Source organism: Limanda limanda, chromosome 11, assembly GCF_963576545.1.
Source record: "Limanda limanda chromosome 11, fLimLim1.1, whole genome shotgun sequence".
Taxonomy (NCBI): Eukaryota; Metazoa; Chordata; class Actinopteri; order Pleuronectiformes; family Pleuronectidae; genus Limanda; species Limanda limanda.
The window spans coordinates 24209101-24230440 of record NC_083646.1 but is presented as its reverse complement, the minus strand read 5'-3'; the positions used below and the strand labels follow the sequence as shown (position 1 = coordinate 24230440).

Sequence of the window (21340 nt, the reverse complement as noted above, 5' to 3'; positions counted from 1 at the left end):
ATCAGATGGAGCGCTTTGATCTTGTCCCGGCATGTCAGATCCCGTCACGATCCACCGACCCGCCCATACATATGCATACTGCCTCTAAACAGCCAGGCACCATGCAAAACACACCAAAGGAAGGCGGTGGAGGGAGAGAGAGAGGTAGAGAGAGAGAGGGAGGGAGGGAGAGAGAGAGAGAGAGACAGACAGAGAGAGATGGAGCAAATGTGCTTGTTTATGCATGTGTATGAAGGAAAGACGGAGAGACACAGAGGTCTGCCAATTTAAACCTGAAGACTTAATATCATGCTTCCTAGACCTGAATTTAAAAGCAACAAAACAACCTCCGTAAATACAGGGAATGCTGCCGAAAACCTCAGTGCGAGATTCAATTTGAGAAAGTCATATTTTAACAAGGGTTTAGGGTTTCAAAGTGCACAGTAGGCATGTGGCTGTGATTTGTTATTCTATGTAATGAAGCGAAGGTGATGATGATGATGATTTCAATGCAGCAAAGGAATGATGGCTTACGATAGGCTTGTAAGACAGGTGATAGTTTGGACAAGTGTCAGACCTTTCTGTTTAGTCCGAACCAAAACAACAGGTGTGAACGGAGCCTTTGTTACTTTCATACGAACGCATCAATATTTAGTCCGACCAAAACAGGTGGTCTCAGTCTGGATCAAACTGAACCGTGGTTAGGATTGTTTGCCGTGTAAACACTTTTTGGGTATCGTTCGCATGTTTTGTAAATTTTCAAAAAGGTTAAATAACCCATACAAACATGATCATGCACTGCTATCCACTGTTTTCGTAAAATGAATGTATTTGGGTTCAGGACGGACCATTTTAATAAGGCCCTTAGAAATGTGATTTTTCCATTCACCCATTTCCACACACATTAAGTGCATCTATGTGCAGCACTTTCTCTGTCCCACACCACTCACACACTGTTGGTACAACCGTCAGGGGAAATCTAGGGTTCAGTGTCTCACCCAAGGATACTTTGGTAAGCTGAAAGGAGGTGCCGGGGATTGAACTACCAACCTCCTGCTCGGAGGGCGACCTGCTCTACACCTCCTCAGCCACCAACGCCCAAAATGCTTGATCAGTTCATCAAGAATATAAACATTATATTCAATGAAAACAACTATTAACTGCAACCCTATAGTCACTAATTTCCCCTGTGCATTTCCCTTAAGACACAAGTGTTTTTGGAGAGAGCATTGCTAACAAAGCTTCAGGGAGCTGTGATCCCATGTGTGGATACTTTCTCCATTGTATTTGAGTAACAAGCTCATGTACTTTTAGGTCTGATATTTAAAGCAGTTCACTATTTAAATTGTTGTTGGTTGAGGTGTTAAGTTACTGTATTCTGGAAAGGCCACACCACTGTCAAATGAGAGCTGTTGTAAATTGTATGGACATAAAAACACTTAGGATACACAGAGAACCACACTTGCCATTGACAGCTCCTCTGTGACACAACTGTTTACCTCTGATCAGCTGGAGGCCACATCGCTAATAAACATCTGTAACTGTGTGAGCAAGTCCTACGTCCAGTCATTAGTTCTCTGCTTTTCTTCCCCCTGCATCCCTCCATCTACTCCCTCGCTTTACTCCTCCCTTTCCCGCCTTCCCTGCTCTTCTGATCACGCAGCAAAGGGACATGATTGACAACCTGTGCTGATTTATTCAGAGACCCAGGTGGGTCTTTTGCCTGTACGTTCAGAGAGCTGCATGCTACTGTGTCTATACTGTCACTCATTACCATATCTATACTGTGGTGTGATCCTGTCATCAGTTCAGGCATATAGGGCTACTGTCAGAACATCACAGGCCACACTGGCCTTAATTGTGATATAAAATCCCTAAGGAGGAGCTACTGTACCTCTAACAGGAGGTGGAAAAAAAAGGACCTGACTCATTACCACACACTCACTGTCACCCCCAAGTGGTGAGGTGCTGCTTGTTGTCTGGGACCTTGCAGAGAGTGTGCTGATAGTATGAACTGTAATTGTGTGCTCTGGACGAATTAGGAGTAAGAATGTGATTAAATAGGTCAGTTTGTATGATTAAGAATCTCAATAACTTGTTCTCTAAATCTACAAATCACAAAATAAAGATGTTGTCATTAACCAAACAGACGCCCCGGTTCCTCCGGAATGCAACTTCAGGTTTGTGCTACACACAGAGCATTTTTAATTGAGTGAATTAATTGCGTTGCTGTTTTTTAAGACAGCTCAGAATTGGTTCTCTTGGTTTCCTTGTCGTGTTGGCCGGCTGGTGTTAGAGGAAGCATTCCGCCGATGCTCTCACGCTGCAACACAAAGACAGAAAAGAGGGAGAGAGGCCGACTCTCGCCTCAAGCCAAACTGACACAAACAGACAACTTCAAAGTGAAGACTGTTGTTTATTTGGTGAAGGGAAAGAGGGGGAGACGGGCGAGGGGGGTAAAAAGAGAGAAAATTTATCTGATATGCAACTGTCAGGAGAGCATTTTCACATGCAAAATAGCGAGTGAGTGAGAGAGATTACCTAGAGGGAGGAACATGACAGCATTCACTAGGGTCAGGATGGATCATCATCTTCAGCCCCCTCCTCCTCCTCCTCCTCCCCCCTCATCTCTCTCTTTTTCCCTCCATCGCTCTATCTTTATCTCTCTCGTGCTCCGCTTCCCTTCCTCCTTCCTTCCGTTTTCCCCTACTCTGCCTTTCCCTCTCATCCTGTTTTCAGACTCCATCACTCTGCACTTCGACAACCCGGCAGCTTAAATCCAGACTAAATTAGCTGAATGAAGATTAAATCATTTGGCCCTGAGCTCTCCAAGATATTGGGAGGAAGACTGAGTAAGCCTTAAATGGTGTCTGACTGAGCTCGGACCTATAGAGTATGTGTCTGAGCAGAGGCTCTTCCTTCAATGGCAGTCAATTGAAACCTGATTAGAGGGGGGTTGTTGGGTAAAAAATGGGGAAAAGATTAAATTTCTGGGACAACTGTTTCCTAAGTAAGGCCGCTGGCTTCGTTATTTTTCGTTTGCGTGCGGAATGTCGACCGACGACAGGCTTGTTCCACGGCTAAGATATCGAACCGAGCAACATCATCGCTCACACTGCGCAGGAGAAATGCTTTGGAAAGCGCTGGAGTCATTGTGGGCTGTGGCTACTCGCATCAGCTTTGCGGGTGGTGCTTGTTTAACATTCAAACAAATGAAGACAACAATTTCTGGCCCCGATGCAGGAGATACGACAACAGCACAAACTCTGCGGCAAGAAAAAAGGAGCAGAATCTCCCAGGAACCAGTCAGAGAATTATCCCGGCATAAGGGCATTTTAAAGTGAAATATCTATCGAGTTTTATCATACTGAGACCTGCAGGAGTGTGCAGCCAGCATGTCACACAAAACAACAACTAAAACCTCCATGAAGAGGCCACATGTGTCTGCAGAGTATTGTAGATGAACCTCCTCTGAGAGGGCTGCTCCTGCATATGACTGCAATATAAACAATGGCACGCAACAGAGATGCTGCTGCTGATTTATGTTTACCTTCAATCCCGGGAGAAAAAGGAGGAGGAGGAGGAGGAGGAGGAGGAGGAGGAGGAGGAGGAGGAGGAGGAGGAGGAGGAGGAGGAGGAGGAGGAGGAGGAGAGGGGAAAAAAAAAGATAATGAAATAAATAATAAAAAACCAGGCCCATCAGATAAGCTCCTGTTTATCCCGCTGTAGGGCAAATACAAATTGTCAATTTAATGAACACGGTGGACGTGATGAAAGCGGGGTGAAGGAGCCTCCTGCCTGACAAACAATCAGGAAATGTTATCTTAATATTGTTGTGCTGTTATTCAGCCCATAACTTAGGGGGTTGGGGAGAGACCACGAGGAAGAGGAGGTGGCATGGAGGGGAGAGGGGAGCGAAGGGGGAGCAGGGAGTCACAAAGGCCATGTCCCTCTGTGGTGGCCCTGTTATTGCCTGTTTTATTATGAGCCATAGCTCAATAGTCCCAAACACACTTTGAAATACACAAACCTAAATCTGAGCCTGGGAAGGGTGCACACACACGCACAGGCAGACACACACACACAAACTTACATGCACAGCCTTAAATTACAAAAAGTATTGTCTGCAAGAGAATGAAACAACATGATTTTGAGCAAAACCCAGAAAATGATCTATTTCACTGTGGGCATGTGTGCACGACTGTGATGTCGTTTTCTCAAAGTCAGTTAATTTAAAAGCACAGTAAGCTTTACAGATTTCAGACTATTAATCAAAACATTTCAACTGGAAAACTGCAAATCAAAAGCACCAAAACGCTTCTTGCTCAAATTAGCAGACGCTAAAAAGTACTGGAAATCTGATTTATGTGACATGGTTCGGTCAAAGGCCTTTTCTCAACCTCCCCCCCATCCTTTCACTGGCACTTTAAAAAGTGTCCAGATGCTTCACAGCGCAAAGTTTTTTTTGGAAGTCTTGAATTTAAAGCATCGCAATCTGAGCAGCCACAAAAATTAACTATTATCTCCATATTTATATATTGCCGGCACTAAATTGCGTCCGTAAGAATTACTATCAATATGAATATCTGCAACAATAACTCAGCCGCAGTGCGGAAGACAGGATGCTCTTTATCAGGCTTCTGATAGGCCTTAAATACAGCACAAGGCAGCCATATCAGAGCTTTTTCTCTCTAATATCAGGCCGCATTAGCACCTCGTAAATCAAATTACACTCCTAGAATTTCATTAGGCTCACCTGCCAGCGCTGCTGTGCTGCAGAAATATTTATGTTTTTATGCTGCAATTGTGCGCTCTCAGGTACACAAAAGGGAAGGAAGGGGGGCGATGGGGGAAAAAATGGGTGATAAACCTAATTATCTTTTAAGAATACAGAGAAAATGTGTCATAAATTGTGGCGATCCTGAGGAGAGCTGGCGTCTCAGAAGCCTGTGGGGCTGAGAGTTGGGGGACAAGTCTGCTCCGCTGTTTACCATCTTTAACCGGGGCTACACTCTCACAATCCAATTAGCGGCTTCCCCAAATTCACTCTAAACAGAAATCAAACAGGATGATGTATGACGCCGATCAGCGGATTCTCAACAACAAGTTAATCTGATAAAGTGGAGAAAAAAAACCAAACATTGCTAATAGCCCAACTACTTGTTAAAACTGGATCCAAATGTTATGATAGGAGTCTGTCTTTGTTATTTAATTACCTCAAAAGAATTTCACATTTCCATTTGTTTATTTGCTGTTGCTGTTGTTTGTTAGATTATATTATCTGCATCATAAACATCTCTCTGGTAGCGTTTGCCGAATGTGAGCCAAGACTGGGGGCGGAGGTGGAGGTGGCCGTGGGAAGGGAGCGCTAACATTCCCGCTGCGTTTTCTCTCCCATCTGGAGCGGCTGGGGTCTGGATATGGATTTTGATTAGACACAAAGGGAAATGACTGAGCCAGTGACCGTAACGACAGCCACTTAATAAAAGGTACAGTTTATACATTAAAGAGCTTCTAGTTGTAAATCATTCGGCCCTGTAACGACATGCATCCCCGTCCCAATACCGAGCCCCTAACCGGCCTCTCATATTTACTCTGTTGGTCCCAGCATCATTTTAGAATAATGAGCTATGTCCCTTATCTAATTAACAGGGGCCTGGGTTCATTTGTTTCTTTCAGCCTCTCTCCACTACCGCGCCGAATTTAGGAAGCTGGCATATTGGTTTAACTCGCAAATATTTAGCAAATTTCCTCCGTGGTGTGACTGGTTTAAGTTGCAACACAGATAGTGTGGCTGTGACTTTTTGTTGTATGTTTTGTGTAAATGCTGAATATTACAACTAGAGGCTGTTTATCCTGTTTTTTTGTGCGGGTGCATGTGTTTGTGTGTATACGTGGGTGTGTGTGCTTCAGTGGGCAGAAGTAAAAGACCGGGTCCATTCTCTCTCTTATTACTGGAATTGTAATTCAATGATCACCTTAGATCACACACGTGCCATAAATCAGATAGGCTTGACAGAGGATGAAAAATTGTATTAATAATGTGAAACTTATTATACAGTCCCAAATGCTCCCTTGATAAATGACATTGTTTGGGCCTGACAATGATTGCATTTAAAACATTATTTCTGTTTTGTGTGTGTGTGTGTGTGTGTGTGTGTGTGTGTGTGTGTGTGTGTGTGTGTGTGTGTGTGTGTGTGTGTGTGTGTGTGTGTGTGTGTGTAGGTTTGTGTGTGACGGTTTGTGTGTGCGTGCACACTGCAGGACATAGCAGCATTGGTTCAGGGTGGGGAAGACAGAGGTGGGGTTCCCAAGCTTCATAAAATATTCAAGATGTTTCCCACCCTTCTCTCTGGAGTCAGTGGGCAGGCGATGGCGGTGGCAGTAGGGCTATAAAATATGTGTGTGTGTGTATGTATGTGTGTGTGTGTGTGTGTGTGTGGGTGTGTGTGTGTGTGTGTGGGTGTGTTTGTGCGTGTGTGTTTGTGTGTGTGTGTGTGTGTGTGTGTGTGTGTGTGTGTGTGTGTGTGTGCGGCCAGCACAAGTGAAATGGCTGGTGGCTCACCGCAGCATAAACACCCAAACTCCCAGACCACAGAAAGGAACCATGCACATCTTCAAGTCATAAAGCAGCGTGTGTACGCACACTATTATTACAGCACGTCTTTGTCAGATATTAACAAACGTGAGAAACTGCGGAAAAAAGCTGCAAAGGGCTAATCATTTATGAACAAGTCAACTATTGCCTCTTCTTTTCTCCTTTTAAATAACTGATTTTAGGAGAGTTTATTTTTCTTCATAACTCAATACATACCAGAATGCTACTATTAGAAAAACAAGTCTAGACTCGGCTTGTGACAAATGCAGCAGAGAGACATTAAAAACTCTGAAATTTAATACAAATATTGTATCGGGAATGTTCCTTGTGTCTTACTTTACTGCGTCCTATCTAGACAAGCTGGATCGGGCAAGATTTAAACCAGTCCGGTTTGCATTCAGTAACACAGGAGACATTTGGAGACAATCCTCCAAACACAAAGGTTGGCGAGTTAGAAAAGCAGTAAAGACAAAAGGATCTGGCACAGGCCCTCTGTCTCGCCACAAGGACAAACACATTAAGTTGTAGCACATTATTTCGCTAATGCCGTCTCATTCTCAACACCTGTCTATATGGATAAAGTGCCCTTGCTCAGTGCATCGGCTGTAATGAGGGATGTTGTGTCCAGGGCACAAGATTGAGCCAGCAAACCCCAACCTGTCTGCCAATACTGTTGTAAACGGTCCATCAAAACCAGCGAGAGGAAAATGTCAGCTTTAAATATGTTCTCACACACATGGTTCTTTGTGTTCAAGTAACAATCACAAGACGGGACCCTTTGGGATTTGTACAGATCCAGCTCACGAGTACTAACATCCATTACTCAGAACGATGCAAGCAAGAAACACTGAATCAATCATCATAAAAATAATAAATAAAAGTTACAATCCAATACAACATCAGTAAAGGGTACACTTGACAGCAAACTGCTTGTCTGAAAAAAAAAAAGCAACTGGGAGAATGTAGAGTGTGGTATTATAGGAGGGTTCAGAGCTTTGGACTCAACATTGGATGCTTCAACACATACGAATGTACTCAAACACTGCAAATAAAAAGTTTGCGGAAATACTGTGCAGGTCTCCTCAAGCAAAAGGCACCAATAAGGAGCACAAAAGAAAATGTTGCACATGCTCTATAACAAGGTTAACTTTGCACTTTGAAAGGTTGAGCAGTTGAACTACACAACCTATAACCTGCCACCCGCATCAGCTCCAGAAAAACTGGTATCATGCAGCTCTGGGTTCAGGGAAAGTCTTAGTCAGTTGGTGGATAGTTGCAGTCAGATCTCTGCACAGGGACACTGAGACCCAGACTGCTCTTTCCTCTGTGGACTCGGCTTTCCCTGTCCACGTCCTCCACTGTACTGGATGTGCGACACAACCCCGGCACCCACCCTTTAGTGATCTTATTACCCCCACCCCCCATTTTACTCTCCCTTCTCTTCTCCTCCTCCTCATTCCTGCAAATGACCATGATGGGAGGCCATTCATCTCACTCCTCTGGCCACCACGACGAAATAAATCAAGAATTTTTCCTGCAAATATAACAATATTTGTATTTGGGGTGGGGCAGACGTAATTGATGACTGCAACCGTGCTAATTAAAAACGGCAGAGGTTTCATTAATCTTGGTCATTGGAAGAAGGGATAGTGGGGTAGCTGCATTGGCTGAATGGAGGGGGGGGGCAGGGCCGCCGCCTCCATCGTCCGCATCACTCAGGTGATTTGGACCATTGTCGGGTATATTAGCGTGGCGAGGTTAATGTGGAATGGCCATTAATAATCACAACAAAAGTCTATAGTACACAAAGCCAGTCTCTGTCTGTGTGTGTTTGGTCTTCCACCTCGACAGAATCAAACAAGACAATAAAGTGAACAATCACATGTGTTTACTGCCATGTCCTGGCTGAAGAAGTTAATTGCTTTTCTGACTTTTCTTTGTAGAAACTCTTGTTTTTCCTTCCATCCATTGACACACAAACACACACAGAATTAATTACTACCAACTTCTTACTCTTTCTGTGTTGTCAAGAAGACCTAGAGTCACTGACTCTTTGGACAAAGACAATGTCTGAGCATCAGCTTTAAGTTTCACAAACAAACGCATAATTCAAGAAAATTATCATTTAGATTGGGATTATGAATTTGCTTAAATAAACAATAAAGTTACTGTCGTTTTTTTCATTAGTTTTAGTTAAAGTAGTCACTTAAGCTTTTATGAAAGTTAAGAACACTATGTTTTAAGAGAAAGACGGACGGATAAAACATTATAAAAATAATCGTGCTTTACTTGTTTGTTTTATTTGTTTGTGAGCAGGATTAAGCAGACAGTACTCCATTAATTGTTGTTAAGGGGGAGATGACCCAAGTAAGAAGCCATTGAACTTTGGTGCAGATCCAGGATCTTTTTTCTTTTCTTTCTTTAGCATTGCAAGTTTTTCTACCTTTTCGTAGATTTCTCAGAAAATAACCTAGTCATCTTTATATAATAACACCATCACAACAATATGGTTTATCAAGGCAGCATACTTTTTTTTAATAATAGATTAAATAATACAAAAATTGGGGCAATCTTAAGTATTTATAACCATTTCATGACTAGATGTGGAAGGCAGAGGATGTAATACATTTCCATGACTCTGACCAACGGTGTAGAAAGCAGATACTCAAAATGATCCAACAAATGAGTCAAATCTGAGTGTCTACATAAAAGAAGAGACGTGAACAGACCCTAGAGTTGATAAGACAGAATCATATTGTTACTGTTGTGCCATTACAGCGCAGACAATTTACTAAGTAGCTCCTATGAACGGTGCAGATGGATTTCATCATCACATTGTAATGGCTTTTACATGTTAATTCACAACTTTAGCTTCTCCACCACGACTCAGTCACAAAATAATGGCTACCCTGCATCTGGTAGAGGCGGTGTAGGGCAGTGTATGAAGCATGAAGAGAAACGGAGAGAGAGAGAGAGAGAGACAAAGAGAAAGAGATAGAATTAAACAGAGAGAGGGAGAGAGTGAGGGAGAAGAGATGGGTGCGTGGGGTGGAAGCAGTAGCATATGGTGCCACGCTGCCATAAACAAGCTTTATGAAAAGACCGGGGACGTTTATTTAATCATGGAATACCTGAGGAATCGCAACGAGACACACACTTTGTCCCATTATTGTTAGCCCATAAATTTAACTGCTTTACCAGAACGATGAGGAACCTGATACAGCCACCGAAGACAACGCGCGGAAGCAGGTGAATTTATGTATGTGTGTGTTTGTAAAGTGTACTGTGTCGTAGCTGCGGTAAAGGTGTGTGTGTGTGGGGTTACAGATGAATAGCCTTAACTGCTACACACTGGTATCTGTGTATCTGCAAACACTGGACTACACACTCTGGAAAGTGCTTGTATCTGCTCGGGAACACACAGGGAACACATATGATACAGAAGTGTCCTCTTTATATTCTTGCATTCTCTGAGCATACGTCTTTATATGTCCCACTGTCACTGCCATCCTCTAGAAGGCTTCCTCACAAATGTTATAGTTAAGATTTAAAATAATTATGATTAGTGATTTAACCTATCAGATCATACAAAAAAAATATTAGAAATGATGTGGGGGGGTCTTAAGGCCTCCTGAAGAAAGAGCAGCGGATGTTTAAATGAAGGTGTTCACTGCACTGACGTCATTTCAAAATTACACACACGCTTACAAATGCCCAAACACAACATATACTGTATATGTAGTGCATTGTGCAGGGACATGTATAGGTGAAGACAAATATCGCCATGTTTGCCACACACATGGACATACACACCACACTGTGCAACACACAAATGCACTTGAAAGTTCACAATTACAGTGCAAAGAGCCGCTCTTGCTAACACACACAAAAATAATCGCAGTGCATGAGCAACGGTGTGTCGGCAGGCAGACTTCCACATAAATACACACACCCACACTGAGACACACAACCACACCCACACTCAGACACACACACACACACACACAGCTCTGGGTCAGGGGGACAGCGGTAGCTCAGAGCCAGCTGTGACCTGCCGGTCCAGGTGCTCAGGAAAACCGCTGTTAACGGCCACGATTGATGATCTAATCAAACTGTCACCACAACGATCCGCTGCAGTGGGAGAGGAGGCTGGGGTGGCATGGGAGTGTGTGTGTGTGGCGGCTGGGGGGCGGAGAGCAGGTGGGAGGGGTGGGGCGTGGCGTCCAGGAGGCCTTGTGCATGCTTACCGTTAGCCCAAATTGAGAGTGACAGTCTCAATAGTGAAAAGGCCTCTTTCTCCCCCCCCCCATAAGTAATGGAGGAAACAACTCCAGCGGTCTTCCGGAGGATGTCACATAATCAAGGGAGCCCCTACAACACCCACACCCCCCCCCCACCCCCCACCCCACCCCAGCTATAACATCTCAGCTCAAGTAGAGTGTGGGGGGGCCGGAGAGTCTGGATTTTGGGGGATGACATGCTACAGTGCAGGAGCAACGGCCCACACCGAGCTGATTATAATGAGTTCTGCATTGTTGGACGCTAAACACACACATCCACACAAAGTGCTCTCCGGAAATCAGTTTGAGCTAATGGTCCGCCTCATGGACCCCCATCTTATAAAACCCCCGTCCCATGGGTTGATAGGGGACCTTGTTATTGTTGATCTGGTGATGTATTGCTCAACTATGTGCACATGAAGAGATGACAGTGCTGAAAATGAAACCTAAACTTACAGCGGCAATCCTTTTTTCATTGTCTTACTGCAATCATTTCCAGTGAGTCATTGTGCAGTGTACAGAGGCTGTCTCTCATTTTGATCAAGACTCCTTGTGGGCCCCTAAAAGGCCCCCCCCCCCCAGAGCCTGCTCAGGACTGTCCTGTGGGGGGGTGTTGTCCTACACATGTGACAAAACCCATCAAAAACAACAGAAAGCAAAAAATGATGTTTAATTTACGTAATCCATGGAAGTGAATTGTATGAGTGAGTCTGGAGCACTGATCTGATGCTCTCCAGTAAAATTACAAGTTCGAGATTTATTTCAGAGTCATTCATTTGACCAATAATTATACAAAATGAAGGAAATTTGTAGTGATTTGATGCTTTTTTTCCTTCACTTTCAGAAAACCTTTTTTTTCCCATATATGTAATGAGATGAGATTTAAAAAATTAAAAGGTTTTACCCTTATACAGTTAATATATGATAAAGGAACTAATATTTTAATCATGTATGATCTCAGTCCTGTGAACAAATATTTTGCATATTTATTTAAACATAATATTGTTTAAGAAATATAACATTTGTATTATGCCAAAGGTTTTTGTAATAATGTAATAACTATGTTAAACGGTTGACTAAAATGGGGGCTTTTGGTAAGTACATATATATTTAATAAATGGTGTTGTCAAATGTGACTGTGGAAGTATTCATTAATCTGTGAAATATTGAAATATATATTTAATAGTTATTAACAGCCTGTATTGAGAGTCATTTAGAATACACAGGTTCTATTTGTTTCAGAGACTGGCAGGTATAAATGAAAAGTAAGACACTTTAAGTAAAACACAAATGACAATCTCTTTTGAAAACATAGCTCCACAGTATATTAGCATCTCTGTGCAGCTGCATGGGAAGATATGATAATACCTCTCCAGTCCACAAATACATAAAATGAATTAAGTGTTGCTATATTTAGCTAAAAAGAGAAAAGTTCAGGAAGTTGTCCAGCTTAATAGCGGCCTTGTTGATCGCTGCCTGTTCTGTGTGTGTGTTAATCACCTTCCCCAGGATATATCCACGACCGCCGCTTGCCAGTCCAGCTCGCATTAATTTAATCGCTGCTCAGCTAATTCATTGATTAATTGGTTCATTAGTGATGCCTGGCAACATCCATTTCTGCCATGACAGTCTGATGTTTCAATAGAGAAGAAAAACAGGCTGGCTCCAGCCCAGTTTTTCCACAGTCCCACTGTGCATAATGTCCAACCACTGTCAACAGTTAGCTGCACAATTGTGTCACTGTATAACTGCCTGGTTTGGTGCCACAGGATGTGAAATGAATATGAAGGTGAACTGTGCACATTCTCCGTTCTTGTCTGCTTGAGTAATGTCACTTGGGCTTCAGCGGTGGGTGACATCATTCTTAGGGAAAGAAAAACTTCAAAAAGCTGGAGGGACTGTTGGAGCTGCACTGTTGAGATGAGGTAGATGCTGTTATGGGGAGACAAACCACGGCTGCAGATTTATTCCACAAGTCAAGGTCATGTTCCTCTGACATGACGAGTGGTTTCCAACTCTGGGACGAGCTGTCAGCTGCTAACTAACATTATTATTAGTAATAGGAGCCAATAGGACCTCGCTGCACCCTGCAACAGAGAGCCTGATGTTAAAGTGACCGACAACAAGGCATAGTCCGGACAGCTGATGTGACATCACTGTTGAAATGAGATGGCCATAAAGTAGCTTGGATGTACGGTGAGTGACCTTTGACCTCTCTACTCCAAGACACAGGCCCAGATTTGTAATCGCCATTTTGTCACAGTTGTGGCTCCCAAGCAGTGGTGGTCCTGTGATTTAACTAATCATGAGCAAGACCGCAAGGGTGGAGATTTTAGAATAAAGTGTGTCAGCTTTTCAGAGAACCAACATCCTTTGCTCACTCCGCCTTACACACACACACACACACACACACACACACACACACACACACACACACACACACACACACACACACACACACACACACACACACACACACACACACACACACACACACACACACACACACACACACACACACACACACACACTCTGCACCATATGCCCATGACAAGTGCATAAAAATTGTTCCCAAGCGATAGCACAGGCCAACCCATAAAAACTTAATGCACCTAATTTTCCAGTAATCAAACTTTTATAGACTGCGATGGCTTTTAAACTAACAAATTTTAATTATCGCTTAATTTTAACAGCAATATTAACGCGATCCCTCATTCTGTGAGTGTTTCGCTCTCCATGAAATATTGAATAGGGTAAACAGTGAGGCGCTGTCCGCTGGCTCCTGTTCAAACATGCAGCCAGCAAACACAAAGGTGAGCTAGGGGTCGCTGAGGCCTTGCCGGTACCAACACCGGGTCCTAGGTGTGCTGCACCGGGGACCTCTGGGAAATGGAGCTCCTCGAGTGCAAAAAGCGCACAAAATCAGTGTGCTGATGTTGCACTGAGACTACAACGCAGCATTGATCACTGGTGTGTGTTGGTCAGCGGTTATAACGGGATCCTGCCTCGGTGCCAGACAGACAGTTTCTCTGTACGTTGTTGCAGTGAGTTGGATTTGACTGCTGCCCTTGGGTGGCTGAAAACGAGACCTTACCACCCAACACCAAGCTCGGGAGACAAAGTGCTGACACAGGCAGATAAGGGAAGGAAGAAAGAGAAAGATTAAAGAGTAGATTCATTATCAATAATTAAGGGAAAGGATTTATTTTAATGAATTAGGGGTTGTCTTTATCTACTCTTTATCTCCCTATCGCCCTGCTAACTCTCTCTCTCTCTCTCTCTCTCTCTCTCTCTCTCTCTCTCTCTCTCTCTCTCTCTCTCTCTCTCTCTCTCTCTCTCTCTCTCTCTCTCTCTCTCTCTCTCTCTCTCTCTCTCTCTCTCTCTCTCTCTCTCTCTCTCTCTCTCTCTCTCTCTCTCTCTCTCTCTCTCTCTCTCTCTCTCTCTCTCTCTCTCTCACACACACACACACACACTCACACAGGCTCACAGTATTCGTGTGACTTGACCCCTGCCTGCTCCTTGTGGTCCATATTGCCACCATGCTGGCTCCAGACAGGGCTCTTCCGCTCCCGCTCTCCGCGTCCAGCCTGGACGGTCCCGGCCCTTGGTGCCGGGGCAATATGGCCGCGCTGCACGGCATGCTGGGTCGCGGCAGCAAGCCCAGAGCCAGGCGCCGCAGAGCCAGATGCCCGCTCGGCCGGGCTCGGCCCCTGGCACTGTGGAGCGACTGACCGATTCTGTTGTGTGAACATGCCCGAATAGTGCCGCGTGGTTTGTAGGCGTGGATGACAAAGATCTTGACTACACTAACAATTAATAAAAATATGAAAACATTTGTAGGAGAATAAAGCTAGTAAACATTTAGATAAACTCACAGCACCTATGATGGCCGTTTCAATCTAAAGCGAGCATTTTCTCTCAAAGACTGATAATACCCTGGACTCTTCTTGCTGCAGTCATGTAATAACTAATGCTGTGAATATCCCTGTCTTCATTTTGTGAGTCATCACACCTGCGCTGCATGCATCATGCTGCCTATTTCTGGATCGCCGCTCATGCCTCTTCACCTGCTTTTCTGTTTTCTTCTGAGGGATTTTAACACCCGCTTACTTGGCTCAGACATACAGTAATGTTGTATTTTAAAATACGACTTACAAACCGTGAGCAGACTTTCGCAATTAGACATCTCCCAAACACTGAAAACATTCTCCCCAGCTGCCTGTATCACGCTTTCCCTCCTCCGGCTTTAAACAAATATATCTTTCTTCTGGCTTGTCAGCACTCCTGTTTCAAGAGTGATGAGTGTATTAGTTCAAGGAGTTTATTATTACAAGCGTGAAAATGGCAGGCGTTTTAACAATTACCTATGAAAACAGGTGTGTGAGACAGTTCAGTTGTCTTTTGGCGCCCTGCTTTTAAAGAACTAATTACAAGCAATTGAGGCAAGGTCGCTGCTGTCAATCACGCGCCTGAGCCACTCCCTTGTAGCTGAAGTGTTGGTTTAGGTGACTGTAGGCTCTGTGTGCCTTTACGCCACACAGCATCAATACATCACACACACAGACACACACAGACAGACACACACACACACACACACACACACACACACACACACACACACACACACACACACACACACACAGGTTATAATACTAACAGACATGGATTAAAGTCGCGAGATAAAAACTAAATTGGTGAAACATCTGAAATCTTTTTAGACGATGGCGAAGGTATAAAGAGAACACTTTTCTTCTGACCTTGACACACTCACACACGCTCACACCAATCATTTTAGAGAAGAGGCAGTCATATTGGAAAAGCGTTACTCAAAAGCAGCGACACACAATTTATTCCATGTTCTCCTCAGGGGCACATACTGTTCTTGTTAACGCCACACTCGGTCACATCCTTTCTTTGTTTTATAATCAAGATAACGCCATCGTTCTCCTGAGAATGAGCAGCTTTCATGTTCAACAATCAATCAACATCAATAAAATTAAACTAGTGGGAATACTTTTTACAGATTCTGGAGACTTTACTACCATTTTTCCCGCTAGGTGTGCTCAGACCCCGCATCCATTAACGGAATAATAGAGATTATATATTCAGATGAAAATGCACCAAGGAACAGCAACGATTCAACTTGCTGTTATTACAAGTGGGTGACAACAAAAGTAACAACTTCTTGTTATCAGTTTGGGCTGTAATGCAAAATGTTACAATAAAAAGCATTTTGAGATCACTACAATCCATTACAGTGAGACAGCACATCCAAGCAGGTTTATAGTGTAAATGTGTGAGGACAAGAGGTCCTCGTAAGTACACATCTACAACAAAGCGCACACACACACACGCAGGCAGACAAAAGGACAAAAAGCCCTCATCTCCGCTCAGTGCCTGCAGTGAGGAGTGGTGGTGTGACTGAGACAAAGACCCAGTTGTGTCACTTTACAACAGTCTCTCCCTCTCTCTTTCTCCCTTATTCTCCCCTTCTCTCTCTCTCTCTCTCTCTCTCACCCAGAACCTGTCAGATAGTTGGAGTCTGTCATCACACCCATCCTCCCCCTCCAACTCCTCTTCTTCCTCTTCCCCCGCTGGGGTTAGAGCGATACATTGAGGCTAATATTAGCCTTTTATTTAAAGTCAGCTCTGACCAGTGTCGACCATCACGTCCCACTTAAAGCATTAATGGGAAGGGATTCAAATGAGACACCGAACAATAAGAAGTTATGGACTAAACACGTGTTCTTTCATATGAAAATACTTAAATACATGATGTGTTTTTAACATGGTCTTCCTGTGATTTCTGAGGGTTTCCTTTGACAATAAAAAAACACAGTGTAAGCTCAGAGTTAACTCAATATGACAAGAAAATGTCCGGGTTTGTGACCAAAGGGAAGTGCTGCATTTAACTTCAGTTGCCACAGCGTGTGTTTGTGTACACTGTTATTTTTACCATACATTGTCACTTCTTTACTTTAATGTTTCAAATATGAATAATCCACCCTTTGGCCAAGTCCCTGCATGCAAGGCAGCTTCCCACTGCCTGCAACTCTTTTAGAAAGGTCAAATGGGGGCAGATTCCTCCAGATTTAAGCCAATCAACTTAAAATAGAATAGCTGCATTAAACATTATCAGCACTATGAGCCTTTTGAAGCCTATATGTGTGGGATTTCGTCCTCCACACAGATACCCAACCAAAATGACTTGGCATTTGAGGCCCCAGATGGATTTGGATAAATGGAGCCTGGTGTTACCTACGGGAAGTCAGGTTTCTTCCTCCTGCTCTCTTCCTTTGACTAACAGATCTCCCCAGCGTTCTAAAAATACCAGGTGAACAGGGCCGTAGAGATGGTGATGAAACTGCCTCTCTGACACTGTCCCACTGCAATCCATCTCTCCACCGCCTGCCAGCCAGCATATGTTTGCAATTGGCTCCCCCCAACAGCCCCCGCCGCCTCTCAACCCACCCCCACTGGTCCCTAGTTGCTGGTTCAGATACCCCCCCTTTACACAGAAACACGCAAACATGTGCGCACACATTCACACGTTTGGCCATCCTTTCCCTCCCTCTATTTCTCCCACAGCCATCATCCAAGTCTCCAGTTCTGGGCTTTCAAAACCAGTGCAGTTATCAATCATTGAGCCAGCACTGTCATGTCCGACCAAACCTCTTATACACACACGCACACACACACACTTCCTCTCTTTTTCCATTCCTCCCTTTTTTCATCTCTCATCTCTGCCTATCTCTTTGTCATCCATCCTCGCTCTCTCTTTCTTTCCCCTTCTTTCCCTCCTTCCGCCCTCCGTCCTCTGCCTCCTCTCTTACACTTGCCCAAATTTGTTCCACTTAATAAGCCCTCCCTACTGACCTTGTGCTAATTAAGCTGCACTGTGTTGGAAATATGATGGTTAATTAATGATGAGATAAATTCTGTCTGCAGGACTGTCAGAAAAATGATGACACCGTGTTTTACAGGTTTAAATAGAACAAACCTTGTGGCCGTCCTCCCTCTAAGAGGGTGTGTGTGTGTGTGTATGAGTGTGTGCTTCTGCATGGGCGTGTGCGTGTGTAGGTGCATGTTTAAATGTGCAGAAATTAGTGGGGGGGAAGAAAGAAAGACAAAAACATGGATAAAATAATGAGCTTATGATGGTTGTTTGCAACAGTGTGAATATACAGTTTGTGTGTTCATGTGCATAAACATAACTGTATGCAACTGTAAATGTGAGTGTGTGTGATGATCTAATGTGGCATAAAGGCTGAGCGGAGCAGAGTGACTGAACACACACTGAGCTCAACACTATCAGGTAACACACAAACCTTACAGCTCCATTCATGCCCAGTGTGCTTATATGTGAATGTATGTGTGTGTTCTGTATGACCTTGAGTGTGTTGCCACTTTCAGTTACAAAAGTCAAGAGCACAAAGGGGCTTTGAGAGTGTGATGCTGTAACATATGGAAAATTTAACTGAATATTCAATTAAATCCAAGTGTCGTCATCGTTAAAAATGTTACGTTTTTGAGATGATGAGGCAGCAGCTGCGGCCCACAGTTTAGAGAAGTGGGGCCTGGGACCAAATCCCTGGACCAGCAAGAGGACATATGGGAGGGGAGTTAATGAGGAGCATTTCCCCAAACCTCAACATCCACGGGGGCAGTGCCACTGAGCAAGGAAACAAACCCATCACTGCCCATTATTAGTGTCCCTCGAAGGTGATTAAAAAAGGGTGATCAAACATTTGAAGCCATGGTTCCCACGCAATGAAATGCCCTTCCTATTGTCTCTGTGGACACCTTCAAAAAGAACTGGCCTTTCCAACTGTTTTTTAATGCGTGCAAATGCTTTGTCTGATTATTTGATTGTTTAATTACAACAACTGTGCTTTTGTGAAGCACTTTGTGAATTGTTTTGTGAAAGGTGCAACATTAAATAAACTTTACTTACTTACATTGTTCAGTGCTCACAGATTTCCTGTAAATGTAAAATACTCTGCCAATAAAGGATTCCTCTTCTAACTTGTTTAGACTAAAAAAACTGTGCTTTTACTGGTTTAGTTAAAAAACATTTTACCAGATGAGATGTGTTTTCAAACTTCCACAGTTATGGTGGCTGCTATTCGAGATCAAAATGTTTGGGTGGATCATGATCGGTAATCTATTCCTCTGTCAAATTAAGTTTATCTGTCTGAATGTGACATTTATTCAGTCACAAAACAATCAAATAAACTTAGGTATTAGTCAACTTTTCATCAATGTACAGCTCTTGTCTAACCATCACCAGCTTAGCTATAAGCAACAAACTTGTAATTTACCATTTCTTGCATTGTAATCATATGAGATACAAAAACACATGACAAAGTGAAAATGGAAATAGAATCAGGAAGCATTTGCAGAGTGTAGCCAGCAAGGGATCAGAGGAACACTGAAGGCAGACACTGGTCTTTAGCAGTCCCTGGGTAGCATTGTCAGCATTCCGCTTATATGCAAACATAAGGATTTAATAGAGAAGAGGGGAAATGTGTAATTGTTTTCATGGAGCAGAGGCTAGTGGATTTAACTTTGTGTTTTTTCTTGTCTGAGGAGCTAAAACAGTCGTTTATCGTGATATGCAGGTGGAAACACATTGAGCCGTATTAAAACTATGCAAACTACCATTAAACACATTTTAACCAGTGTGAGACATATTCTGCAGGATTTGCATGGGCATACTGTATTTGTAGAAAATGTAGATGATAAATCCTTAACATAGATCACAGTGTTTTCTCTGTGCCACATGAAGCTATAGTGATGGAAGCTTCCACCTCACACCAGGATTTGTCTGTTGGCCTGTTCACACTACTTTTTTTCTTTATTAGTGATCACAATTTCTTGAGTCTCTCTAAATCTTAATTCTTGGCCCTTTTCTAAACTTTTTTCTACCTTTAAAGTTGTATCAATTGTTAACAGGATCAATATTTGCTCATTCAAAGAGTGAAATGTAATCTTTACTACACCACAAAAGCCAAAACAGTCAGTCAGACTAATGGTAAACTACAGAGGACGTTGGTTGCACTGGTTTGCTAACAGATCAGAACATCCAGTATGTAGCTGTGAGTATCAATTATAATGTTGCCTAAGAGTTGTATGGAGCTGTGTCAGCTGTCCCTGGATAAATAAAGGTTACAACAACAGAAATGTGGATGAAACAGAGGCTCTAAGCATTTGAGGATATGAGGATTTGTTTCCATCTAATCCAGATGAACAGCTGACAGTAGGAATTTAGCTGATAATGTCTGCGAGATGGAGAGGCATCTGGTCGGGGCCGCTTTCTTCAATATCTGAAGCCACTTGTCATATTTAATACCACATGTTGTCAAAAGTATCAATTTGGTTGCGGAGTAATGAAAAAGCGGGTCTGTTTCTATTTTAGAGGCTAGCTTGACAGATTGAGAGGTGTTTAACGTCTCGTTTTGGCTTGTCAGGGTAGGAGGGAGGGAGGGGGGGGGGCTTCACAACTTCATCTCCTCATCTTTCCTTTTCACACGCGAATATACACATACACAAGCACTGACAGCAGGGCTCTGCCTCTGATAGACAGGGCCAAGCGGGAGACATTACACACACACAGAAACACACGCGCTCACATGCGCAGACAAAAATGGTAAAAGAAACATCATTCATCCTTAATTCAAGAGGGAGAGCCGAAAGTAAGATGAGGGAGGGAGCCAGATAAAGTTTGACAGAAAAAAGGGATGTAAGCAAGCGAGCGAGACAGACAGAATGAGTGAAAGCCATTTAACTCATTAGGGAAAGGGAGGATCTAGAGTTATATATAACTTGAAATTTAACTGTGAGGACTTTTTTTTTTTTTTTTTTTGCCTTAAAAGCTTGCAGACCTCCATAGGGGTTATAGGAGTCAAATCATCTTCCAAAATCCTGAATTAATTGCTCGCTGTATCTCTCAATTTAGTCTCCTGAAATATAAATGCTGAGATACTTGACAGTCAGGATCCAGGATAGGGCAACAGATCTGAATCTAATTCTCCCTTTCATATATGTAAGTGTGCTAGAAATAATTTCACTGACAAGATTTACTGAGTAGAAGTCAGACACATGCTCGTGCTTGGCTATCTCTTTGGTATGGCATGCAAATATTAACAATCAGATATGTTCTACCAAAGTTAAAAAAACATCAGAAAAGCAGATGATGATATGCAGAGCGCTGTGTGTCACGTGTACCTCTCTTTGGGCTGCCCGACTCCATGCTTTCCCAGTAGGTGTGTGCTGAGGTGTTTCTTCATCACAAAGGCCCATCTACAAAACACACACAAAAGAACAGAGTTGACCAAAGAGCACTTTCAAACTTTGCAATGCTGATAACACTCTACAGCCATTTTCAGCCATGAACTCTGGAAGATTGGACTTTGCCTTTCACATATAAAGAATGCAAAGGGCAGATGGTTTGGTCAGATGTGTTCACAACAACAGGTTCTGG

The 21340-nt window shown here is 43.3% G+C and overlaps 1 protein-coding gene across 1 annotated transcript in view; it reads right to left on the bottom strand.

Annotated features, from left to right (window-relative positions):
- Positions 1-21340, bottom strand: part of znf407 (zinc finger protein 407) — a 148755-nt gene that overhangs the window by 62772 nt on the left and 64643 nt on the right. Inside the window, exon 5 of the mRNA XM_061081379.1 lies at positions 21085-21159. Within this exon, the coding sequence (XP_060937362.1) occupies positions 21085-21159 (75 nt within the window). The remainder of the gene's footprint in view (positions 1-21084; positions 21160-21340) is intronic.